This window comes from Oncorhynchus clarkii, chromosome 25 (genome assembly GCF_045791955.1).
Source record: "Oncorhynchus clarkii lewisi isolate Uvic-CL-2024 chromosome 25, UVic_Ocla_1.0, whole genome shotgun sequence".
NCBI lineage: Eukaryota > Metazoa > Chordata > Actinopteri > Salmoniformes > Salmonidae > Oncorhynchus > Oncorhynchus clarkii.
This window is the reverse complement of record NC_092171.1, coordinates 13013235-13040625: the sequence shown is the minus strand read 5'-3', so window position 1 is coordinate 13040625 and position 27391 is coordinate 13013235. Positions and strand designations below refer to the sequence as shown.

The 27391-nt window shown below is 43.7% G+C and overlaps 2 protein-coding genes across 4 annotated transcripts in view; both read left to right on the top strand.

Moving 5' to 3' along the window:
• Positions 1-3835, top strand: part of LOC139383547 (myelin transcription factor 1-like protein) — a 130878-nt gene extending 127043 nt beyond the window's left edge. Inside the window, exons 16-17 of one of the 3 annotated variants that reach the window (XR_011628742.1) lie at positions 1854-1916; positions 2670-2682. Coding sequence is in view for 1 of the 3 variants with exons in the window: in XM_071128124.1 (XP_070984225.1) it covers positions 1854-1916; positions 2670-2810 (204 nt within the window). In the remaining 2 variants the exon portion in view is untranslated. Of the gene's footprint in view, positions 1-1853; positions 1917-2669 lie in introns of all 3 variants that reach the window. The other 2 variants (XM_071128124.1, XM_071128123.1) reach the window with 2 other exon arrangements.
• Positions 3836-6197: 2362 nt separating this feature from the next.
• The window catches only part of LOC139383680 (peroxidasin), an 88739-nt gene continuing 67545 nt past the window's right edge, over positions 6198-27391 (top strand). The window contains exon 1 of the mRNA XM_071128222.1: positions 6198-6433. Coding sequence (XP_070984323.1) covers positions 6249-6433 — 185 coding nt within the window. The 5' untranslated portion in view covers positions 6198-6248. The remainder of the gene's footprint in view (positions 6434-27391) is intronic.

Below are 27391 nucleotides of genomic sequence, written 5' to 3'. Positions count from 1 at the left end.
GGTTGCCCAGCCAAACTGAGCAATCGGGGGAGAAAGGCCTTGCTCATGGAGGTGACCAAGAACCCAATGGTCACTCTGACAGAGCTCTACAGTCCCACTTTGGAGATGGGAGAACACTCCAGAAGGACAACCATCTCGGCATCACTCCACCAATCAGACCTTTATGGTAGAGTAGCCAGACGGAAGTCACTCCTCAGTAAAAGGCACATGACAGTCCGCTTTGAGTTTGCCAAAAGGCACCTAAAGGACTCTCAGACCATGAGAAACAAGATTCTCTGTTCTGATGAAACCAAGATTGAACTGTTTGGCCTGAATGCCAAGCGGCCTGAATGCCAAGCGTCACATCTGGAGGAAACCTGGCACCATCCCTACGGTGAAGCATGGTGGTGGCAGCATCATGCTGTGGGGATGGTTTTCAGCGGCAGGGACTAGGAGAATAGTCAGGATCGAGGCAAAGATGAACGGAGCAATGTACAGAGAGATCCTTGATGAAACCTGCTTCAGAGTGCTCAGGACCTCCGACTGGGGTAAAGGTTCACCTTCCAACAGGTTCCAATAACCCTAAGCACACAGCCAGACAACGCAGGAGTGGCTTTGGGACAAGTCTAAATGTCCTTGTCTAGTCAGAGCCCGGACTAGAACTCGATCGAACATCTCTGAAGAGAACTGAAAATAGCTGTGCAGCATCGCTCCCCATCCAATCTGACAGAGTTTGAGAGGATCTGCAGAAAAGAATGGGAGAAACTCTCCAAATAAAGGTGTGCCAATTGTGTAGCTTCATACCCAAGAAGACTCCAGGCTGTAATCGCTGCCAAAGGTGCTTCAACAAAGTACTGAGTAAAGGATCTGAATACTTATGTAAATGTGATGTTTCAGTCTAAAAACAAGTTCTTGCTTTGTCATTATGGGTGTAGATTGGCGAGAGAAAAAAACAATGTAATCAATTTTAAAATAAGACTGTAACCTAACAAAATGTGGAAAAAGTCAAGTGGTCTGAATACTTTCCGAAGGCACTGTATATGAGGCTTGTGTTATGAATTTGGGGTCAATTTCTACATGCAGAGACTTACAATGGTGACCAAACAACAGCCTGCTGATAATGTTTTCTGATATCCAACATATAGACAGATTGGAAAGGCAGTCTTAAACAAAAATGTTTATCAAATATTGCTATCTTCTGTACCTGCCTGTTCTCAGTGCAATGGAAACTTAGTCTCCGCCGTTTTGACTCTCTCTGTAGCTACAGGCTATATTATGTTTGCAAATTCAACAAACTAACTTGTTGATCTATCATGGATTTTCATAGTACAGTACATGTGATGCTATAATTGCAGGTCTGTTTTTACTGTAGGGATAAAAGTATTTTAGGGCATGCCAAAAACAGCCTTTCTCCATAAGAATCCATACATAAAAATCCCTATAGTCTTTAGAAAAAGAAGGACAAAATATCACTGATCCAAAAACTATGACTGATGCCCGTGTTATTCACAAATGGCCATTTTGCCATTTTCTTACAAGCCATAATGCTGCCATTTATCATAGTTATTTAAACGATATCTCTTCATCTAAAAATGTGTAACCTTTGTGTATGAACACAATGAGATATCATTCCAGATGCTATGATCATTCTGACTTTGTTGTGAGCTGGATTCAGGCCCAATTCGCTACCACACATGTATTCTTGTACTGTATCTTTGCTTTGTCTTCCCTTTACTTCCTTCAAAGTTACATTTAGTTAGATGTGCTGTTGGTACTGCAGCTAGAATGCTACCGTCTAGTGATTGTTTGAGCGAGTACCAGTAACTAGGCACCAACTAACAGTAACTAACCTTTCCCCCCCCCCCCCCCCATAGAAACCGCTTGCATACAAAGAGGCTCCCATTAGAAATAACAGCTGCTTACAGATGCATCAGATAGTAAGACAATCATTCGTCATATTCTTACTCTAACACTGCTTTTCGTTCTGTTAATCCTGCTCTTTATTTCCTCATCTGGACACTATAATATGCTACTCGTGTCAGTGCCACCCTAATAGTCAGTAGAGTTAGTCATCAGAATCTCTCCCATGCATGTCCTCCTATTGTCTTTCCCATGTCCATCTGTTTTTTATTCGGGGTGACCTTGTCTTTTTTCCAGTCATCTTACATCTCTTGATGCGATTTTTTTTTAAAATCCTGAATCACTTCCATTCCTGAATTTCCTTTTTTTCCAAATGTTCTAACCGCAATGATCATCTATTTGAATGGAAAAAGCTTGATTTAGCTAAATGAAAGTGCCCTTGTTGGTTGCAAAGTGCATGTACATACAATGTGTATAGACACTGCAGCATGACCCTATTTTCCCAACGTGGACATCGCTGCATGACATCTTACTCTGTGTGGATCATCTTTGTGTAAAACCACCACCTCTCAGCCTTTAACCTGTTGCAAGACACCTTATTTCGATGACTATCACTTTTAGAGCATTTAAATATGAAAAGGCCTAGTTCAGAGAATAGTTTGTTTCAAGTGGTTTTATCTGTGGTAAAACATGTTGGTTAAAAAACTGTAAGGCTAAGCTCCTCAAAGGATTACTTTAGTTTTTTTTTTAGGCCTGTCTTCTGTTCTCTCTTTTTCACCTCTTTTTCTTATGATCTCACCTAATTCTGGTGTTGTTGAAATGTTTCACAGGAGCCAATCAGCGATCAGAACTTTGATGCTTACGTGACCACGCTAACAGACATGTACACCAACCAGGAGCAGTACCAGAGCCCTGAGAACAAAGCCCTGCTGGAAAACATCAAACAAGCGGTGCAAGGAATCCAAGTGTAGCCCAGCCCGCTAGCCCAGCAAACGCCAGAGCTTCTTCTCAAAGAGGAGTGAAGGAAAACAACATCCACAGGAAAGAACTAGAAGTGACATGATGGGATGACGCCTCATGGTTTGCTGCTGTAACTAACAGTGTTAGATACAGATTTTTGACCTTAAAAAAAAAAGAAATGTTATGCTTAGAAAACTTCATAATGATTTTTCTTTTTTTTTGTCTTGCTTTGATGAAAAAAAAAGTAAGTGGCAGAATAGTTTTTGAAGACATTCACATTTTGTACGTTTTCATACTGTATGAGCTGAAATAGTGTGATGTAATGTTTCTAGCTGCTCGTGTATGCACATTTTTTGTGTATATTTCTGGACAGTAAGCTGATTAACATAAGACTTTAGTTATTTTTAATGCTTGATGATGACGATTTTAGATGAAAAAGCTGCTCTGGACAGTGAAAACAAAACAAAAATCAAGAGGGAACTGCAAGGAGGTAGCTACTTTTTAATGATCTTTCCCTCAATGGATGATTTTGGAATTCTACAGATGGTTTTTCTTCTTCTTGTGTGCAGATTGTTGAATAGCAAGACTTGGTTGCAAAGTACTTTTTTTGAAACCTTTTTTAAAGGTTGGTAGCTGTAGGTGGGGGCATTTTTAATAGGTGTTGGAAATGAGTATGGCAAGAAACTGACTTGATGTTTGTATGAATGTTATAGTTTTATTGTAAACATCATGACACGGAAACCCAATGGTGGAAATCCCATTGTCTTGAAAAGGACTATTCACTCTTGATCTTTTGTGTTGGTAGATACCCATTGTCATTCAATCAGCAACAATGTGATGTATAGCGGAAATAGAGTATCAAGGCATCATTCTAGCATTTAGTATTAGTTCTGGTTCAAATGTCAAAACTTATGTTGCTAGAATCGGGCAATGTCTCAGCAATGTATATCTAAATCATATGTTTATAATAGATATGGGATGCAAAAACAAATTGGGGGGGTATATGCAATTACCTGTTTATAAACATAGGGGGGGGGGTCAAAGGAATCTTTTCACTATATGTCAAATATAAAATGTTATATAAACCTTTCAATACAAAAAAGTATTTAAGTTGAACATTCAGTTTTAAAGATGAAAGATGCTTTACGAGTTCCACTTTCTTTACATACAATTTTGCACAAGGACACCTTTGTTTCCATGTTTTGATGTTTCTACAGAAACTAAAGCAGTACCTGAGAGCCTAAGCGGAGCGTAACAAGAGTTTTGTAAAGAGTATTTATACTAGAGTATGAGAAAGAGCGGGACTTACAGGGTCATTGTCCCCACTTATGTGCCAGTAGACTATTTGCACTTGTCCTACAGATACTATCCTAACATGTGGCGGCGTGCAATTTCCAGGTGTTCCTTTGAAACACGATTGGAGCAAATAACTGCTTGAAGCCACTAGGTGATGAATTAGTTCCACTGAAGGAGACTACAGGGATTTGAATCAGAAATTATGATTATAACCATACCACTAATACTGTATTATCAAATGTTAAACAATGATGCTATTTCATTTTGGTATGTTATATGAGTATTAAATAATCCCCAGCAGCACTTTATATCTAATCACTGTACAAATTAAATAGTCAATCAATTAAAGGTAAAAATAAAAAAAATAAGTAAATTGAGGGCGTATTCTCTTTTTTTTAACTCTGAATCGGGGGATGCAGCTCCATGTCTGTGCCCCTCTTTCTGTTGTGTTATTAGTTGTTAACGACCATGTTGAGAATTTGCCTTTTAAGAGCTAATGCAAAGGTGCTTGTTGTTCAACTGATCTCATCTATTGTACTTTTACGTCCTCTTTTAGGGCTCCTTTGTCAATGGCTGCATATGCCTTTCTCCACAGCATCGTGTCTGCAGCTTTTTGCCAATATAGTAATGCTTTCAGTAGAGTACTAGTTAGTATCAGTTCTTGAATTCATTCTCATTATCAGTACAATGGAAAGGGATTTAAAGCACAAACCGGCTGCTCATCTACCGTTGGTACATAAAATCACATTTGAAAAAAGTTTTCTGTGAATATTTACATAGGGGACACAAAAGTTGTCACATATTAGAATGCTGAATTTTCATATAAATTATTGTGAATTCATCAGAGTTTATTTATTCTATCCTATTTATTTTGAGGTTGATTTAAGTATTCATTAACGAAGACAGGATTTTGTATAAACTATTGTGCTCTCTGTGGACCTGAAGTTTAATTTATTTTTGTACTACACAGCATGGATTTGTTGACATTTTAATTTTGCTATAAATGTGTGAGATCACAAGTTGCTGTGATATTTCATTTTTAAATTGTGAACTTTGTAAAAATTTTGTCATGCTGGATGTTGAACACATCTTACTCTGAATAAAGAAAAATTGTGTTGCCACAGGCCTGTAAGCTTTGATGTCTAGTCATCATCCTTGGTCATCATCCTTGTTCATGCTCTCAATTCAGTGCGTAAAACCCACCATTCTTGGAACCCATTCAGCTAAAGGCTGCATTCATTCACATGGGTTTTTTCAATACACAAGAGAATCGCTAGGTTGTTTTATTCCTCGACAATCCTGATGTTTTGCAATAAGAATAAATAAATAAGAATAAAGCTTTCTTGGGATTCACTTTACGCTATGTGATAAATTTGACGTTTATTTTGACGGCTATAAAGTGGAGTGAGTGTTTTGTTACAAGTACTGTAACAAGTACCATTGTCAATCCACAGGAAAACCAGCAGAGAGCAGCACAGAGCACTGTATAACGTCATATTTCTTGGACAAACGTTTTTTTTTACCTGCATCCTAAACCATTATAATGTCCTAAACCGTTATAACGTCCTAAACCATTATAACGTCCCAAACCATATAATTTTATGGCTATCTGTTTGCATATTTGGCTCAGAATAGGCACATCAATAGAGTATCAATAGAGTGCTGTCCACCCAGTGAGAGACAAACTGGCAACATTTTAGGGCATAATTTCCAGGTTCTATGGGAATAACATCTGAATAAGCAATTTACACGTTTTTTAAAATGTATTACATCATTATTTTTAATAGTATTAAGCAAAATTGGTATCGCTTAACTGTATGTGCCACTAGTTTAGTAGGCTACATAGTTGATACATTTTTTAAATCGGACATCTCTATACAGATGCAGGCTACAAAGTATCATTTTATTAACCAGGCTTTCCATTAGTTAGAGTTTCTCCCCTGTCCAACATAATTTGTAACACTGCCCTAGATCTCTCTGTCTCTCTCTCTCCTTCTCTCTATTTCTCTCTCTCTCTCTCTCTCTCTCTCTTTGTCTCTTTCGCTCACTCAGTCAGCTTGTGAGTTCCCTAGCTTTACTATAACTCAGCCGATGTTAGTTTCGGCGAGAGGGGTTGCTGGCGGTGTGTTCTCTGGGCTGCTGACTCCCTAGCAATGGCGCTGTGGACGGGTCAAGTCTTATCCCTTTTTGTAGTCGCGGTAGCACTGATTTTCGTCGCCAGTGGCCCGCAGCCTGTATATTCTTGTCCAAGTCGGTGTTTATGTTTTCGCACTACCGTGAGATGTATGCATTTAAACCTGGAAACCGTACCTGCTGTTGCTCCGTCGACAACCATCCTGTAAGTAACATTACATTGTATCTAACGGGAAAGGTTAGTCGGCTATGGAGGGAACAGAATGAATGCACTGATTTCTGGAGGAGTCACATCAACCCAAGCGCTTTGAGATGGTTATACGATCTCTTATGTTGGTGTATAATAATTTAAACAGTTTGACGTTATCTAATATTTCCGTATCTAAAGCACAGTTGAGAAAGCAAGATGAGAAGAGCTACTGTCATCTTTGGGACCAGACCACCATTCTGGTTGCCTATTCAAATTTGCAATGATGGAGTCTGGGAGTTTTGATCGTTTTTAAGTTCCGCATCACATGGATTTAGTTTTGTAGGTTTATATTATACGTATGCTTGTTCGTTATCTGTCTTGCATTGGTTTATTCAGTTGACTCACTAAAGAAAAACTATAACTTTGTTCAGCCTATAGGCTACCCACATTACGGAAAAGAGGTCAACGGCTTCGTTGTCGGTTGCATAGCGGTTGGAAGGGACGTGCCTTAGTAAAGTTCCAAGACACCTTTGACGTGTGCCAGTGACTGAGCTAGGCCCTACTTACTGAACGTTTTTTGGGGTGGTTAGGCAGCTGTCGAAGTCAGCCATAGAAAAAATGTGATGTATTGAAGTTGAATCAACATGGAAAAGTTTGCAAAAAGTAATCAACATAAGGGAATTTCATCTTTTTTTCACCCAAGGTTGAACCTACATCCAATGACAGGGTGACATGTTTGTTTGATTTCACGTTGATTTCACATTAGTTGACAACTCAACCAAATATAAACATAAATATAAAAACTAAACGTTGAATTTACGTTGTTGGATCATATGGTGTATTGTAAAGCCTAATATAGTTCTCTGCATGTGAGCTTTGTGAGAAACTGCACCGTGGGATGACCTTTCCTCCAAGCGCTTGTTTAATTAAGCCTTGTTGGACTGCAAGTGGATGGCCCTTGACCAATATGGCTTAGTTGATTTCAAATCAAATCTGATTTGTCACATGCGCTGAATACAACAGGTGTAGACCATACATTGAAATGCTTACTTACAAGCCCAACCATCAATGCTGTTTTAAGAAAAAATAAGTGTTAAGAAAGTGTTTGCTAAATCAACTGAAGTAAACAATAAATACAAAACAAAAAAATATTAAAGAGCAACAATAAAATAATAGTAGCGGGGCTATATACAGGAGGTACCGGTACAGAGTCAATGTGGAGGCCATATACAGGAGGTACCGGTACAGAGTCAATGTGGAGGCCATATACAGGGTGTTACGGTACAGAGTCAATGTGGAGGCTATATACAGGGTGATACGGTACAGAGTCAATGTGGAGGCTATATACAGGGGGTACTGGTACAGAGTTAATGTGGAGGCTATATACAGGGTGTTACAGTACAGAGTCAATGTGGAGGCTATATACAGGGTGTTACAGTACAGAGCCAATTTGGAGGCTATATACAGGGGGTACCGGTACAGAGTTAATGTGGAGGCTATATACAGGGGATACCGGTACAGAGTTAATGTGGAGGCTATATACAGGGTGTTACAGTACAGAGTCAATGTGGAGGCTATATACAGGGTGTTACAGTACAGAGCCAATGTGGAGGCTATATACAGGGGGTACCGGTACAGAGTTAATGTGGAGGCTATATACAGGGGATACCGGTACAGAGTTAATGTGGAGGCTATATACAGGGGGTACCGGTACAGAGTCAATGTGGAGGCTATATACAGGGGGTACCGGTACAGAGTCAATGTGGAGGCTATATACAGGGGGTACTGGTACAGAGTCAATGTGGAGGCTATATACAGGGGGTACTGGTACAGAGTCAATGTGGAGGCTATATACAGGGGGTACTGGTACAGCGTCAATTTGCTGGGGCACATAGAGGTAGAGGTAAAGTGACTATGCATAGATAATAAACAGAGAGTAGCAGCAATGTATACATGGGGGGAGGGGTCAATGCAGATAGTCTGGGTAGCCGTTTAGTTAGCTGTTCAGGAGTCTTATGGCTTGGGGGTTGAAGCCGTTAAGCCTTTTCGACCTAGACTTGGCGCTCTGGTACCGCTTGCCATGCGAAAACAGAGAGAACAGTCTATGACTAGGGTGTCTGGAGTCTTTGGCAATTTGTAGGGCTTTCCTCTGACACTGCCTGGTATAGAGGTCCTTGATGGCAGGAAGCTTGGCCCCAGTGATGTACTGGGCCGTACGCACTACCCTCTGTAGTGCCTTGTTGTCGGAGGAAGAGCAGTTGCCATACCAGGCGGTGATGCAACCAGTCAGGATGCTCTCGATGGTGCAGCTGTATAACTTTTTGAGGATCTGAGGACCGATGCCACATTATTTTAGTCTCCTGGGGGGGAATAGGCATTGTCGTGCCCTCTTCATGACTGTCATGGTGTCTTTGAACCATGACAGTTCGTTGTTGATGTGGACACCAAGGAACTTGAAGCTCTCAACCTGCTCCACTACAGCCCTGTCAATGAGAATGGAGGTGTGCTCGGCCCTCCTTTTCCTGTAGTCCACAATCATCTCCTTTGTCTTGATCACATTGAGGGAGAGGTTGTTATATTGGCACCACACTGCCAGGTCTCTGACCACCTCCAACTGGCTATTATTATATAATCGTTTCAGCATATTGCAAGGTAGTATTGTCATGGATGTGTCATTGGCTTCTTGGAGAACCAGAGTAAAGGGTCAGTAGGCAGGCATGGGTCTATGTTAGAGGGTAAAACTGGTTTAAATATGTCTCAGATGAATGGAAGCACAGTTTGTGACCCTGGTGCCTTCAGCAGTAGTGGCACTTCTGCACTTCTTTGATAGGTCCTGATAGGTCCACTGGAGGCAGCTAAAGACTGAAAGTGCCAGTGAACAGACAGACAGAATACACGCACACAGCTCTGAAACTCCAAAACAGTCCAATCTCTGGAATATGTGCCCTCTTGTTTTTAATTGACCCTTGTGATTTTGACACGTTTCCGAAACCTGCGTGTATCTGTGCAAATAAAGACCTTCAGGCAGGAAGCTGGGCACAAAGGAAAAACTCAGCCTTAACCACGGGCACCGCGTGCACAGAATTAGCCTCCCTAACATACACTACCAGTCAAAAGTTTGGACACCTACTCATTCAAGTTTTTTTTAACATATAAAATATGTTTTCATTTGTTTAATACTTGTTTGGTTACTAAATGATTCCGTATGTGTTATTTCATAGTTTTGATGTCTTTACTATTATTCTACAATATGGAAAAGAGTAAAAAATAAAGAAAAATCCTGGAATGAATAGGTGTGTCCAAACTTTTGACTAGTACTTTATGTATGCAAGCTTCCAGGCCAGCCTCAAAGGGAGTCAATGGGCCAGACCTACAGCCACAGAGCACTGCCCTCCCTCCCTGCCAACTCTGCAAGATGCCCAGGACACGTCAACGTCCCCTCTGCCATGGGAACTGTTTTATGGTTTGGTGTGCTGAGCCCCCTTCTTCTTCTTCTTCTTCCCTCCTTTGGATGCCTCTGAATCTGTCACTGTTGAGTGTTGTTCAGAGGAGGGCTGTGGAGGGCAAATCATGTGTCAGTTTGACAAGTTTTTCATGCTCACTGGGGTTTGAACTAAGCAAGCCACCTGTCGCTTTGCCCTGCCTGCCTGTGCTCAGTCTTGTTGGAACATGAATGCAGCTCAGCTAGCCTCTGCGACTCTCCCTGCCTTTCCATTATTCCACTGTAAATTGTGCACACAAGCCTGGCCTTCAGGGCTGCAAGGCACCTTTCAACAGAACTCGAGCACTCTTTTGAAGGAATGCTTGAATGTGGGGAATATTTGACTCCCTGAATATGAAGTTGCAGATCACATTTAAGCCTCATTAGACACTAGTCAGTAGCTCCTTTGAAGGATAAAATGTAGTGTGTATTTTTGTGTGTGGTTAGAACCAAGTTATGGCGTCAGTCCTGTGCCTTGTACATTATATTGGCTTTATTGACCAGTATGGAGGCTAAAAATACAACATTTTGATTGAATCCCTTTCTCATAGCTTCACTCATTTCGGCCACAGTCCCAGGACCAAAACACTGGCCCCTCCCACCTTGGGGTCAGCTGATTGCTGGCTGTGAGGGCTGGGGGGCAGAGGTGACTGGGTTGTTAATGAAACAGGTGTTAGAGACAGGGGGCATTGTATATAGATGTTTATTTGGGGACATGCTGCTGGCTGGCTAGGCCCTGAAGGTCTGGGCTTTGCATTCCTCGTCCTGACCTGGCAGTGTGCCATCTCTGATGTGGAAATTCCTCCTCATCAGCATAGAGCACTGCCGTCAGATGTTCCACTAATAGGTTCCTCAGAGCTGTGGGAAGGTATTTTGTTATTGTTTGAAAGCATCTCCCCAACCTCTCCTTTCTCTGGCTCTATATCTACCACGTTTGCCCATTTTCTCTCTCCACATCTCTTTTTCTCTCTTCATTCACAGTATTCTCTCTTACTTTCTCCCTCTCGTTCACTCTCCCCGTTGTTCTCTCTTTCTATCCCCCTCTCTTTCTCTCTCCCTAGTCCCTATATCAAGCCCTTAGTAGCTCTCTCCTGTGATGGATTTTGACATTTTGGTTGGTTAGTGGAGGGCAGGCAGCATTGTGTCAGATGCCTGTGTCTCCCATAAGAGGCCTAGCTGGAGGTGGGGCTGGAGATGGAGCTTGGGCTGGAGCTGGGGTTGGAGCTGGGGCTGGAGCTCCGACTGATCCCAGTTCTAATGTGGCGTCTGTGTCTAAATGTTCTGAGCCTAGTCAGCCTGCCCAGTGTGTGTGTAATGCTTGTTTCTCTACTAATGTCAATCTCGAATAAACTCAGGGACCCTGGCCCAATCACTCAAGGTTCTCAAAAAGTCAGTGGCTTCTGTGAGATAAGTATCTTATCTCTAAATGTGTCTCTTCCCATGGGAAAAGGGGAATAAGGTATTTTTCCCCAAAGTACACCCAGGACCGTGCTCGGTGCTACCGTTTTTAGTTTAGTTTTTACTCTCAGCGGTTTTCTTTCAGATTACGGTAGACGTCTTTTTTCCCTCCCATCTTTGATGGTCCACATTTATTTTTCAGCTGTTGTCTCGGAGGACTAAATTACTGCCCTTCCTCTTTGTGACGATACTGCTGTACTCCTGCTCTGGGATTGTCAGCTCTATTCTGTCAACCACTCTCCTGAATCCTCTCGTATAGGCCCACGGTTGTTGATGCTAGCTAGCTCTTCCGCTTGCTTCCGCTGTGTAAAGACACATTTTAAGCTACAAAGACACAAGACCAATGTTCCCTCTAAGCTGCTCGCAGACACGCAGCTCCCCAGGGACAGCCGGGCAGAAGAAATATCAGCCCAAGCAGAGAAGCACGAGATTGAACTTCACTCAACTTTCTAGAGTTTTCCACATTAGCTAACACTACCAATGTTTCCCTTTACTGTGGGAATTGTGCTCGAGTCAATGCAATATTAGCCACTTTCAATGCAACATACCGAAACAAAATGAACTATGCAAGACTTAGTATGCAAAACAAACTATCAAAGAGATTTTGTTGTAGGCAGAACGCATCGGCGTAGGAATCTATTGCATTGACAGGCGCGACTCAGGGCCGTATACACAGACCGGTGTGCCATAACCAATCAGAGATGCAGTAGGCCTATATGCAAATAGACCATTGCCATTCACTTTAAACTGGACTGTTTTTACAGCATGAGCGGTCGTCAGTAGATACACTTGTTTTGAGAGCAAAGCAAGAGCTACATGTAGCGAGCGACCTGTGCACATTTGTACATTTGTTCATATCCTTTGCTAGTTAGTGAGTTATTAGCCCAATTATAGATCATTTGTAGTTAGCAATGGGGGAGGGAATGCTTCCTACATGAGCACAAAACATGTGCATTTCTAGACACATTTGTAAAGCAAGTCAGGAAAATAGTTATTTTTTGTCTTAAAGGGGCAGTGTTGTATTTTGAGATGGTCTTGAATAAGCTAAGTAGCCAATAGGCAGAGGGCAGCATAATTTGTCTGATTCTTTGTAATAATGGTAGGGGAATAATTATGCATTTAATTTTGTAAAGTGGTGTCTTGCATCAAACAACACAACAACATGTTCATGTCTAAAGGACAAGTGGATAAACAGGTTTGTGTAAAGCCCTGCATGTTTTTTTTCTCAAAAGTCTCATGAGTAGCCTACTTGACCACTGTTAAAACTAACTTGAAGCGGGTACAGCCTCAGTGTTCACAGTAAACTTGTGCCAGAATTTTCACAACGTTCAAGTTTGCGCTCAGCAGACCTGAAATTTGCTGAGTGACACATTTTCTTTGAGGGAACATTGCGCAAGACGACAGCTTGTCTTGCAGTGGTGAGGTTTTATGCGGGGAATGTTTATGTGACATAATACAGTGCATACAGGATGGTTATAGACTTTCCTTTTTGGTTCTTTCATAGTTCATGTCTTATCTGAAACCTCACAAATGGCCTCTTGTCATTTATGTTTGTATGTTTGTTTCTGTGTGCTGTCACATGGTCTGGCATCCATAGCAGAAATGTGTTAAACATTGTGAAAGTGAACCCTGATTATAAACACATGGGCAACGCCATGGCAACGGGGAGTCTGCCCCGTTGTAAATGTGTCAATGTGCTAGCTCATAAAGTGGCTTGTTATGGCCTAGGTTGCCTCTTTATGAAATGTTTAGTATTCAAATAGGCTCCTTTCTTGGGGTTTTTACTCTCACACCCTGTGGTGGATGTGGTGTTTTTTAACGATATTACTACAAACAAACCCTTGTGAAACTCTGTTCTGTAGTAGGCTTGTAATAACAGTAAAGGTAAAGGCCGGGATGAAATGTGAAGGCTCAGCCTTTGGTTCACTCTCACAGGCTATCAGAATTCATTTCACGTCAAAGGTTTTGCATTGTATTTTGGAGAATCAATAAGTAGTTTCGTTTTTCACCGGATCTTCGGCAGAAAGGTGGTAGCTTACAGGAGCAGGAGCAGCGGCTGGTTCTGAATGGACTGTGACAAGACAGACTGAGAGGTTGAATGAGTGCCCATCCAATGACTGAAGCTGGAGGTTCCTGGTGGGTGGGTTCAAATGGGGGTGGGGTGGAAGTTGAACTCTGCAGCACACTACAAGGCAGGGAACCTGCCATCTGTATAAGATGGTCTTGATTTGCGACTTTACATTTATGAGCCTCCCAAGTGCAGTCCTTAGAGCCCTACTGGGTAGATTTAATGACCTGGTAGTCGGGCAGGAATCAGGGGGTGACATTTTTTCTCTCAATCCCTCCTTCATTTTCTCCCTTTATCTTCTCTATTTTATGACATCGATGGTTTACAACAGTGGGCTGAGTGAGTGAGAGAGAGAGGGAGTCAGGGAGGGAGGGAAAAGAGTAGCTCCATTGTGTGGAATTTGCTGCAGTCAGGCTTTGTAAGGCGTTCAGTCTCTGCGGCATTATGGAATGCAAAGCCAGAAATCCCCAAAGCTCTGCTCATTTGCACAGGGAGATTGGGCCGAAGATAGTTCTTGAAAGGAACCCGCCTAGTCTCTCTCTCACTGTGGCTGTCCTATAGGGGTTGTGGGGGAGGACAGCTCGGCTGCTGAATTCTAAAGTTGTTCCAGCGTTTTTGCAGCATTTCTCACATAGCGTTGTTATAGCGTTATTTCAGGATTGTTAAACTAAGGATGTCTCCTAAAGGTCAGATTCTCCCCCTGTGACTTGTTTAGGATTTTTTTATGCATGTCCAGGGCTGTTCGTGCATAGTTGTTAATCATGCATGTCTATTTGCAGCCATGTTGTTGGTGAAGGGCCTCAGTGGAAGGAAATAGAGCTGAAGGGATACACTTTTTATACCCTTGTCATGAATATTTATAATGCTTAATAAGATATTCGTGACTGTTGATAATATAGTTTCCTGGATAATGACATCAAAGGATGTCAAATAGGGTTGGGTGGTATTTTTCATAGCTTCATATTGTTCCTGTACCACACCGGGGTACACAGTATTACCGGCAGTGCACACAGTGGGCACTATTTTTTTCAATAGAATAACTATCTTCAAAGTAATGACTCGGGACGTCGGTTGTGAGAAGAAAGCTTCTTTTTAGTAATAATACTTGTTCACGTTACACTTTACTACTTTAGATTCGACAAAACAATAAAATAATATAATTGCTACCGAAAGCAAGGATAATCACTTGTCACGTGAACATAACTGCAGTGTTTTAATTTTTCTTACTTCCTGTCTGTCACGTTCTGACCCTAGTTATTGTGTTAATTGTTTGTTTTAGTTGGTCAGGACGTGAGTTGGGTGGGCAGTCTATGTTTTGTGTGTCTAGGTTGTTTTTCTGTGTTCGGCCTAGTATGGTTCTCAATCAGAGGCAGGTGTCGTTAGTTGTCTCTGATTGAGAATCATACTTAGGTAGCCTGGGTTTCACTGTTGTTTTGTGGGTGATTGTTTCCGTGTCTGTGTTTTACACCACACGGTACTGTTTTCGGTTTCGGTTATTCACGTTACGTTTATTGTTTTTGTATGGAGTGTTCAGTTTATGTGTTTAAATAAACAACCATGGACACTTACCACGCCGCATATTGGTCCTCCAATCCTTCTCGCCTCTCCTCTTCGGACGAAGAGGAGGAAACCATTACAGAATCACCCACCAAACAAGGACCAAGCGGCGTGGTAATGAGCAGCAACAGCGGCCGAAGACACAAGACTCCTGGACGGGAGAGGACCCTGGGCAAAGCCAGGGAGTGTCGCCGTCCCAAGGTGCAGCAGGAGAAGCAGCAGCAGCAGGAGCAACAGCAGCAGCAGCAAAAGCAGCAGCAGGAGAAGCAACAGAAGCAGCAGAGGAAGCGGTAGCAGCAGCTAAAGCAGCAGCAGGAGAAGTAACAACAGCAGCAGAAGAAGCAGCAGCAGCAGCAGAGAGACAGCATTATCTGGACTATACAACTTGGGAAGAAATAGACAGGTTGGCGGTCGACCCAGGAAGAGTGCCGGAGCCCGCCTGGGATTTGCTGAAGCAGTGTGAGGAGGGTTACATGAGAATGAGGTTGGCGAAACAAGCACGGCGGCGTGGTAGGAAGCCCGAGAGACAGCCCCAAAAATCTATTGGGAGGGGCACAGGGAGAGTGTGGCAGAGTCAGGAGTCAGGAGTCAGACCTGAGCCAACTCCCCCTGTTTACCGTAAGGAGCCATGGATGGAATCAGAGCAGTCGGCTAAGCTGAGGGCTGAGGGCTGAGAGGGTCGAGGAGTTATTGGATAGATTGGAGGAGAGTGAACGGATGGGAGATGAGGAGACACTCGAGGAGTTGTTAATATAATTGAAGGAGAGTGAAGAGAGAGAGCTGTTGATTTGGCGTAGTATGCAAGGCATTCACCCTGAGGAGCGTGTCCCCAGCCCGGTACCACCAGTGCCGGCACCCCGCACCAGGCTGTCTCTCCGTCCCATCAATATAGGTGCTCCCGCCTGTCCGGCGCTACCAAAGTTTCCGCCCCTCTGTCCAGCGCTGCCAGAGCCTTCCTCCTCTCCAGCGTTGTCGTAGTCTCCCGCCTGTCCAGAGCCGCCAGAGCCCCTCAGTCCAGAGGCGCCAGAACCCCTCAGTCCAGAGGCGCCAGAGCCCCTTAGTCCAGAGGCGCCAGAGCCCCTCAGTTCAGAGGCGCCAGAGCTCCTCTGTCCAGTGCTGGCAGAGCCTTCCTCCTCTCCAGCGCTGCCAGAGTCTCCAGTCTGCCCAGCGCCGCCTGAGCTGCCCGTCTGCCCAGCGCCATCTGAGCCGTCCATCTGCCCAGCGCCGTCAGCCAGCCAGGAGCTGCCAGAGCCATCAGCCAGCCAGGAGCTGCCAGAGCCGTCAGCCAGCCAGGAGCTGCCAGAGCCGTCAGTCAGCCAGGAGCTGCCAGCGCCGTCAGCCAGCCAGGAGCTGCCAGAGCCGTCAGCCAGCCAGGAGCTGCCAGAGCCGTCAGCCAGCCAGGAGCTGCCAGAGCCATCAGCCAGCGTGAGCTGCCTCTCAGTCCTGAGTTATCTCTCAGTCCTGAGCTACCCCTCAGTTCTGAGTTACCCCTCAGTCCTGAGCTACCTATCAGTCCTGAGTTACCTCTCAGTCCTGAGCTACCCCTCAGTTACCCCTCAGTCCTGAGCTACCTATCAGACCTGAGCTACCCCTCAGTCCTGAGCTACCCCTTAAGTCCAGAGGTGTCCCTCAGTCTGGTGGGCCTGTTGTTTAGGGTTCCCTGGTCAGGGTCGGTGGCAAGGGTCGCCGTTCCTAGGAGACCACAGAGGCGGACTAAGACTATGGTGGAGTGGGGTCCACGCCCAGCGCCAGAGCCGCCACCGCGGACAGATGCCCACCCAGACCCTCCCCTATAGGTTCAGTTTTTGCGGCCGGAGTCCGCACCTTGGGAGGGAGGTACTGTCACGTTCTGACCCTAGTTATTGTGTTAATTGTTTGTTTTAGTTGGTCAGGACGTGAGTTGGGTGGGCATTCTATGTTTTGTGTGTCTAGGTTGTTTTTCTGTGTTCGGCCTAGTGTGGTTCTCAATCAGAGGCAGGTGTCGTTAGTTGTCTCTGATTGAGAATCATACTTAGGTAGCCTGTGTTTTCAGTTTTGGTTATTCACGTTACGTTTATTGTTTTTGTATGGAGTGTTCAGTTTATGTGTTTAAATAAACAACCATGGACACGCCGCATATTGGTCCTCCGATCCTTCTCCCCTCTCCTCTTCAGACGAAGAGGAGGAAACCATTACACTGTCGCAAGGCATTCTGGTACTTGCAGTCAGTAGCGTAATCCAATACTAACCAATAAAACATAAATATGTTCTTAGTTCTCTCAATCTCCATCACATGAATTCTAAAACAATTAGTCTTGTACATATGTAAATAACTGTAAATAAAAATATCTTTAGATACAGCTCAATTAATTAACTGTAAACATTAACTCTGTAACCCAATAGTTACAACACTTTCCAAGTGGAAAAATTTTAATAAATTAAGATTACTACAAGCTCCACTCTGTTAATCTAGGTGCGTGCATGTGTGCGTGCACGTAGGTAGAGTTGGATTTTTGGAATAGCGGACACCTTTTAGTAGCATGATATCCTCGCCGGTCCCACAATAGCAAAGTATTTTATTTTTGTCTTTCCATTTTGTGAAAACAAGAAAGCGTGGCCTTCCCTTGCTAGTAATAGCTAGACCTCCGGTGTCCAGTCACAAGCTCTGCTGGTCAGTTACTGCGTCGCAACCTAGCAGTGCCAAAGCCCTGGTCTGCCCTAGAAAGCCATTATTTTACTGGTATTTTGGCCTCTAATATTGGCTTATTATGATCAAATTCAATCACAAATAATGAATTAGTGAAAAGTGTGCTAAAAATTTAGATATTTAATTATTTGTCGTCACACAGGACAACGGGCTGACACTTACGGGCTGACACTTACCAATGACACTTACCAATTATGGGCCAGGAGGCCCGATACGTGGTATCCGGTATTGAGGTTAACTTCATCTTGCAGGAGTGTTGGGTTGACTCTCTCAGGCAGGATAAAAACGACTACATCGGCCATGATCCTCACGGCCACTTTAACCTTGATCCTTAGCGATTATTTGGTGCCATTCAGCCCCGTTCAGCAATATGGCACGCATCAAAGTCAAGTACTTCCATCTTAATGCGCCATCGGGAGTTTGGATGAGAATACGTGGATGACGTCAGCGCTATCACTATCTACTGGTTTTAATATATACGGCAGTACCTAGCTGGCAGCCTGGCTAGCTGGCTTTAGCCTGGCTAAAAACATAGCAAGCTAGCTATCCTTTTTAGCTTCTCACATCTCCATGTGATATAATCAGATTTATAATTTAAAAAAAATATGTCCAGCAAATATTCTTATACCTACATGTGTAACCTAAAACATCCCAGATTGATATGCTGCTCGTGTATTCATTCCCATATATACTACAAATAAAGCACCATGTTTTGGTCATGGAGAAAAAAGCACATGGCTAGCTAGTTGGCTACAGCAGGTTCTACCATTTCACAACAGTAATCACTCGTTATTACTTCTGAATAAAATACCTTTCTCATACTTGCCAGTGTAACCTACAACATGTTCCCAATATAATATGCTGCTTCAATATATTCACCCCCATATCAGTTAAGTCATCATGTTTTTGTCGTGGAGAAAAAGCACATCTCGCAGCTGTTTTTACTAGTAGCCTTGAATCTTATGGCACTCAGATGCTAGAGCTGGATAAGTCCTGGCCAGGGAAGGCCCACTCCCTATTAAGGTTTGCATTGCACATGCTACAGAGCCTTTTTGCAAGATTTGTTTGCTTAATGGAGCTGTACCTATGTGGCCATGAAGCCCAACATGCTACCCTACCCAGCCATGGCCAGGCCGGCCTCTCCATTCTGACAGAGCAATTGGGTTTTGAAAAAGTTGCTGTCTGCCTGGTGTCGGTGGTAATCACAGCCGGCCCGGTTATCAGGCCCAGGGCTCTTATCGGCTTGGCCATTTGCTCAGTGGAATTTCCCTTGTGGAATGGTTGAGTCTGAACGGGCAGCCAACCAACAAGAACCCAGAGCACTGAACAGCATCCTGTTTCCAAGTGTTGTTACTGTGGACATTGTGTCACCTCTTGTCTCCTCTCCAGCACTGTGTTAACTCTATGCAGCATGTGTCAAAGCATGCACGATCTCACAGGATCTATGTTGAAGCTCCATCCTGGCTAAAGTCTCAAAGAAACATGCTTATTTGGGAGGAATTCTCTTTTAAGGCTCAAGGCAGATACATTCATAGTTCAAGATTCACAGAGGAAAGCCTAGCTATTACTTTACTTTATGGCTGTTTGAGCTGACAAGTCCTTAGCTTCTAAGTATCCTAGGTAAACATATTACATTTCTAACATACTATATACTATATGCCGAATTGGGTAAGAATTTTCTTCCTGTGATATGTATTTCCATCATTCTTTCAAATGTGCTCTTGAGGGCTACAGCTGCTGAGCCAAGTGTTATATCCGCTTGAGTTCAAGTGCTGTGGTCTCTGTCTATGTTCTACTGGAGGACTGTAAAGTAGGGTTTATTCCACTCCATAAGTCCTTAGTCAGTAGAACTACATGCCTGAATCTTCAACAGTGTGGTAGGAATCTGAAGGAATGGTTAATCTGTCAATGCCCATTAATCACTGGTGAGAGGACAAATGTCCCGCTTAGTTTATCCCAAGTGTCAAGTTCAATTGCAGCCTCACTGCCCAAAGCAAAGGGTCTACTGTACAGCTTTCACAGATCAGTGATTACTTCAAGTAAGGAAGGAAGGATGGATGGATGGATGGATGGATGGATGGATGGATGGATGGATGCATGCATGGATGAATGGATGGATGGGTGGATGGGGATGGATGGATGAATGGAACATTGCCCATGGCTTTATAATCCATAAAGTGTTCCCCATATCACACTGAACAAAAATATGAATGCAACATGCAACAATTTCAAAGATTTTACTGAGTTACAGTTCATATAAGGAAATCAGTCAATTGAAATACGTTCATTAGGCCCTCATCTATGGATTTCACATGACTGGGTATACAGATATGCCTCTGTTGGTCACAGATACATTACTTTTAGAAAAAGGTAGGGGCGTGTATCAGAAAACCAGTCAGTATCTGATGTGACCACCATTTGCCTCATGCAGCGCGACACATCTCCTTCGCATAGAGTTGATTAAGCTGTTGATTGTGGCCTGTGGAATGTTGTCCCACTACTCTTCAGTGGCTGTGCGAAGTTGCTGTATATTGTCGGGAACTGTAATACGCTGTCGTACACGTCAATTCAGAGCATCCCAAACATGCTCAATGGGTGACATGTCTGGTGAGAATGCAGGCCATGGAAAAGCAGGGACATGTTTAACTTCCAGGAATTGTATACAGATCCTTGCAACATGGGGCCGTGCATTATCATGCTGAAACATGAGGTGATGGGGGCGGATGAATGGCACGACAATGGACCTTAGGATCTCGTCACAGTATCTCTGTGCATTCTAATTGCCATCGATAAAATGTAATTGTGTTCATTGTCTGTGGCTTATGCCTGCCCATATCAAAACCGCACCGTCACCATGGGGGCACTCTGTTCACAACGTTGACATCAGCGAACCGCTCACCCACACAACGCCATACACGCTGTCTGCCACCTGCCTTGTACAGTTGAAACCGGGGTTCATCTGTGAAGAGCACACTTCTCCAGCGTGCCAGTGGCCATCGAAAGTGAGAATTTGCCCACTGAAGTCAGTTTATGAAGAAATTATTTGGTTGTGCAAACCCACAGTTTAATCAGCTGTTCGGGTGGCTGGTCTCAGACGATCCCGCAGGTGAAGAAGCTGGATGTGGAGGTCCTGGGCTAGTGTGGTTACACGTGGTCTGCGGTTGTGAGGCCGGATGAACGTACTGCCAAATTCTCTAAGACAGCTTATGCCAGATAAATTAACATTAAATTATTTGGCAACAGCTCTGGTGGACATTCCTGCTGTCAGCATGCTAATTGCACTCTCCCTCAAAACTTGAGACATCCGTGGCACGTGTTGTGTAACAAAACTGCATGTTCTAGAGCAATTTTCCCAACCGTGGGTACTTGGCCTATCCACAGGGGGTACTTGAGAAGACTGATGAGACCATAGGTCCACTGGTTAAATGTACATGAGGGGGTACTTCAGGGGTACTCCGGGCAGAGCAAAATTCATTTGGTGATACAGTAAGCCAAAAAGGTTGGGAACCACTGTTTTAGAGTGACCTTTTATTGTCCCCAGCACAACGTGCACCTGTGTAATGATCATGCTATTTAATCAGCTTCTTTATATGCCACACCTGTCAGGTGGATGGATTATCTTGGCAAAGGAGAAATGCTCACTAACAGGGATGTAAACAAATTTGTGCACAAAATTTGAGAGCATTTCTGAGAGATTTTATTTCAGCTCATGAAACATGGGACCAACACTTCACATGTTGCATTTATATTTGTGTTCAGTATAAATGTATTCCCAGACAGTATGGACCTTGCTCTGTTATTATCAGTACACTGATTAAGGCAGGGTGGCACAGTTTATCTGTGTGGGCGCTGGGCGGTAGATCCAAGATACTTTCAGTTTGTTTTCCCTCTGGAGTCAAGCCAATGCATCCAAAAAGTTTGCACTGTATCAAAACTGTGTTGTGTTCAGGTTTCAGTTTCCGACAGTATCTGCAGTGCCAAGACCGACAAGTCAGTTTCTGCTGCAACTTTGTGTTACTGTTCTTGGTCAAGGTGAAAAGTGGAATATTGTGCAAATTTTGGGGGGCTTCAGTGGCCTGATAAGCTTTGGAGGGGGAGCAGCGCAATCAAAACATGGACTTGAGTTAATGGACTCTGTCAATGAAGCTTGTTCAAAAACCCTTCAATGACCATCAATAGGCAAAAAATAAGAACAATCTATCTCCTGCTGATGAAAGGTGTCTGTTTGCTGTGGAGTCAGACAGACAGACAGACAGACAGACAGACAGACAGACAGACAGACAGACAGGCTCAAGTAGCTGTTTATTGGAGGTCTGCCCGATATGTTCCTGTTGTTACTCCATGACCCTCCTCCACTTCCTCCTAGTCTTCTCACTACTCCATGACCCTCCTCCACTTCCTCCCAGTATTCTCACTACTCCATGACCCTACTCCACTTCCTCCCAGTCTTCTCACTACTCCATGGTGATAAGCCACTGTGTCGAGCACTCTGGCTCCAGACGCTCCTTTATCTGGCATGGTAAACTCATTTACTGCTGGGATCACAATGCCATATTGTTCGCCTGTTGTTTATCATAGTCAGACAAACAACTGAGGGCTATTTGAGGAAGGATAATTTCGGGCCATTAATGTTAGAAGAATTACGCTCGTAAATGGTGAAGGTTTTGAATGTGAATTTGTAGGCCTACTAGTTGTCTTCAGTGAAACAGTCATTGCAGGACTGCTGTTTAGATGCTACTGTAGGAATAATGGTCTCCCTCTGACTTTATCTGGCCTGATTGGGGTTTCTTGTGATCCACCCTGTTGGGAGACCCAGTCCTTCTACTATACTGTAATAGTAGGCTACACACACTTTAGGGGACAAGTGCTTCTGTTGACAAAGGCATAATTCGTCCACCGCAATCAATAGAGGGTGTGGTCTACCTACCTGATACTGATATGTATCTGAGACCAACAGCCATAAAGTGCTCCCTTGGTATTTCAGCCCTGACTTATTTCTGCCCTTTTCCCATAAATACCGGGGTGATACCAGTATCACATTCTTTTTTCCATGGCAAAAATGAAACACGAAGCAGACTAAAATCTTTGGTCCTTTAAGAAAAATTCTGCTGTATAAATATTGTGTGCTATAGCGTGGCAATTAAGTAAATGTGATTCTGGATGACAATATAAAGTTTTTTTCCAACATTAGGGCTGTTTTCCTAAAGAAGTTAAATCCGCTTCGTGTTTTACTTCCTTGCCACGATACTAGCGAATATCGCAATACTGGTATCGTCCCGGCCCTAATAAATACATACTATTTGGAGAATGTTGCTGTATGTCTATTTTGGACAGCGTTGTTGTAAGTAAGCTTTAGGGATTATCAGCCAAGTGCTTGGAGGAGAGAATGTGTGCGTGATGGATAGGTACACTTTGTAATTTGAGCTCTCCAACGTTTTTGTTCACTGCTTCACTCTGAGGGCACCCCATTAGTCTTTTCTCACAAACACTTTTCAGCACCCTTTGGCTGGTTCTAGTGTCTGGATCTTGTAATGCTTAAATCTAACACACACACACACACACACACACACACACACACACACACACACACACACACACACACACACACACACACACACACACACACACACACACCTCTACTTTCATGTTTGAGTTGTACAGGTACGAAGGTGCTGCCTGAACCAGCATGTAGCAGCCCCCAGAGCCCCTTGTCCCTCCTCTCCTTCCCCGAGCCTGGAGGCTGCGGGTCAACCCCTGTTCCAGCATGCCTTGGCAGAGTTCTGCACTACCTAACTCCCAGGTTGGCTGCCTGTAGATGGGTCTCCCCTTCAAGGCATACAACTTATAGTCGTTCTTCACCAACAGTTAGCGTCCATCTATAAACACCAGCTTTGTTAGGAAAGTGTGAATATCCATGGGCAGGGATGGGAGGTATGTAGAGTATGCATAGAAGCATGGCTGATGAATGTTTCTACTGCTTCTGATGTATTTTGATAGGGAGGAGACTACTGTTGAAAAGTTGAGCTGTTTTGGAGACAGAAACGTTTCCTTTTGTCATTATTGCTTTGGGTATGTGGTCCATTATGCTTGCATTTCTTTTTGTATCCTAATATTAACCACATTGCTTATATTTACAACAGGTGTATAGCCTACCTGGCTGGCATGAAAATAAACCACAGGGAAAAGCGTCCTCCATTTGCTATTTAAATGCATAGATTATGGTCCATTCACGTTTATAGCCTACTACGATGTGCACATTGCTGCTCTTATAATGTTAAGAAACAGCCTAATAGTTTATCAACATTTTAAGCTAAACGTTCTGATCTGCTGCGTAAGCCACATTGCACCAAAAATATTTTTTGATGCTAGTGGTTGTATTAATTTGGGATCTATCGCATCCCACAACTGTCCCAGACTATGTTTGGAATATTTATTTCTGACACAGAATAGAATAGGTCGGCTTTTGTACTATGGGGGATAGTAGATTGACGTAGGCTAGTGCTTTTGCTGTTCGTTAGGCCAACTCATCTTGTTGGTTGATGAAAAGTAAATGTGGACAGTTCTTCCAATATCTTTTATATGCACCTCGGCATTGGATAAGGACGCGCACAGTTGCATCCCCGATGTGTCTGTCTTCACTTGTAGCCTGTGAGAAATACCAGATCACGCGACAGAGAGCTGTGTGAGTGAGAGACGCTTCGGATTGCGCAGCACACTCAGGGACAAGGGCACAATGCAGCACTCTGGGCCGCAAAATAAATTGATTTTTTGAGGGTGCATTATGGCCACATAGGGGATGCCTCCGTGAAATTCGAGGCATTATCAAGTGCTTGTCAAATTGTGAATGAGAGCATATTGGAGTGTGTACGGCCTGTGCAAAAAACCAAAGCAAAACTCATGCCTTTCAAGTAACTTTTTTCTAAATCATTAGTCTCATCATGCAGCCTTAAAATGTAATAAAAATCTAAACATGTAGTTCAACGTTTGTAGAACAACTGAAGTAACATTAATAACTCTAAATGAAGCGTATAGGAGTACCTGTTTCTTTGTTACCCGCTTAACACAAAATGTGCACACTCCCTCAAATCATTTGGAGAAAATAGTTAGATTTTATTCAGCTTTGTTATATTGTATTCTTCATACTATAAAATAATATAAAATAATGCCACGGAATTATAAGAAAATCTTGTCTGCTAAATGAACTAGTGTAGCCCACAGCCATATGGCATAGCCACATCAGGACCTAACATAAGGACAACTCAGATTATGCTCTCCGTTTCTTCTGAAATAGACTACATTTTCTTCATATCATGCTTTTTTTAGACCTGTCTAAAATAAATCATGGATTTATTAGACTTTTTAAAATGATTGTGGGCTATGTGTAGAAACCAGGAGATGCTAAATGTTTTTATGTTCATTAACGGTCCATTACTGTGAGACCGACAGTAATGTGCTTGACAATCACCCAACTGACAAAATGTTGTGACTGCCACAGCCCTAGTTATGACGGTTATTTTATTTTCATGACGGTCTTCACCCATAACCGTCGGTTATACGGTAATTGTGCCAGCCCTAAATGTTATGTTACTTGACTTTTGTTGATATTGAAGGGGCTGTAGATGGTCAGATATCAGAGAAGTGTTTCTGATAGACGGTGAAAGGCGTTCAGCTGGCTTCCTGCTCCTCCTGCTCGACTCTAGCCAGTGGTGCACACAGCCTTGGTTGAGGCTCATATATGAAAGGAAGTGAGTATTTAAAAAGTTGGGCTCCATAATTGGATCCATATGCAGGGATTTCACAGAGTGAGTGACCCATAATGTATAAATCAAATCAATTCAAATTGTATTTGTCACATGCGCCCGAATACAACACCTGACAGTGAAATGCTTACTTATAAGCCCTTAACCAACAATGCAGTTTTAAGAAAATAACAAAAAAAGTAAGAGATAAGAATAACAAATAATTAAAGAGCAGCAGTAAATAACAATAGCAGGGCTATATAAACGGGGTACCGGTACAGAGTCAATGTGCGGGGGCACCAGTGCCTTGCGGTCAGAGGCCGAGCAGTTGCCATACCAGGCAGTGATGCAACCCGTCAGGATGCTCTCAATGGTGCAGCTGTAAAACCTTTTGAGGATCTGAGGACCCATGCCAAATCTTTTCAGTCTCCTGAGGGGGAATAGGTTTTGTTGTGCCCTCTTCATGACTGTCTTGGTGGGCTTGGACCATGTTGATTTGTTGGTGACGTGGACGCCAAGGAAATTGAAGCTCTCAACCTGCTCCACTACAGCCCCATCAATGAGAATGGGGGAGTACTCAGTCCTCCTTTTCTTGTAGTCCACAATCATCTCCTTTGTCTTGATCATGTTGAGGGAGAGGTTGTTGTCCTTGCACCACACAGTCAGGTCTCTGATCTCCTCCTTATTGTCTCATCGTTGTCGGTGATCAGAGTTGTTGTGTCATCGGTAAACTTAATGATGGTGTTGGAGTCGAGCCTGGCCATGCAGTCATGAGGGAACAGGGTGTACAGGAGAGGGCTGAGCACGCACCCCTGAGGAGCCCCTGTGTTGAGGAGCAGCGTGGCGTATGTGTTGTTACCTACTATTACCACCTGGGGGCGGCCCATCAGGAAGTCCAGGATCCAGTTGCAGAGGGAGGCACCTAGTCCCAGGTTCCCCAGCTTATTGATGAGCTTTGAGGGCACTATGGTGTTGAACGCTGAGCTGTCGTCAATGAATAGCATTCTCACATAGTGTTCCTTTTGCCCAGGTGTGAAAGGGCAGTGTGGAGTGCAATAGAGATTGCAACATCTGTGGATCTGTTGGTGCGGTATGCAAATTGGAGTGGGTCTAGGGTTTCTGGGATAATGGTGTTGATGTGGTCAAATTTGCCAAATTTGTCATTGGCTTCATCAATAAGTGCATCGATGACGTCACCCCTACAGTGACCGTACATACATACCCCAACCAGAAACCAGGGATTACAGGCAGCATCCGCGCTGAGCTAAAGGCTAGAGCTGCCGCTTTTAAAGAGCGGAACTCAAACCCGGAAGCTTATTAGACGTCCCGCTATGTCCTCCGACTAACCATCAAACAGGCAAAGCATCAATACAGGACTAAGATCGAGTCATACTACACCGTCTCTGACGCTCGTCTTATGTGGCAGGGCCTACAAACCATTACAGACCACAAAGGGAAGCACAGCCGAGAGCTGCCCAGTGACACGAGCCTACCAGACAAGCTAAACTACTTTTATGCTCGCTTCGAGGCAAATAACACTGAAACATGCATGAGAGCACCAGCTGTACCGGACGACTGTGTGATCACGCTCTCCGCAGCCGATGTAAGACCTTTGGACAGGTCAACATTCACAAGGCCGCAGGGACAGGCTGACCAACTAGCAGTGTCTTCACTGACATTTTCAACCTCTCCCTGTCCGAGTCTGTAATATCAACATGTTTTAAGCATACCACCATAGTGCCTGTGCTCAAGAACACTAAGGCAACCTGCCTAAATGACTACCAACCCGCACTCACGTCTCCTGCCATCCAGGACCTCTGTACCAGACGGTGTCAGAGGAAGGCCCTAAAAATTGTCAAAGACTCCAGCCACCCTAGTCATAGACTTTTTTTTCTCTCCTACCACACGGCAAGCGGTACTAGAGCGCCAAGTCTACGTCCAAGAGTTTTCTAAATAGCTTCTACCCCCAAGCCATAAGACTCTT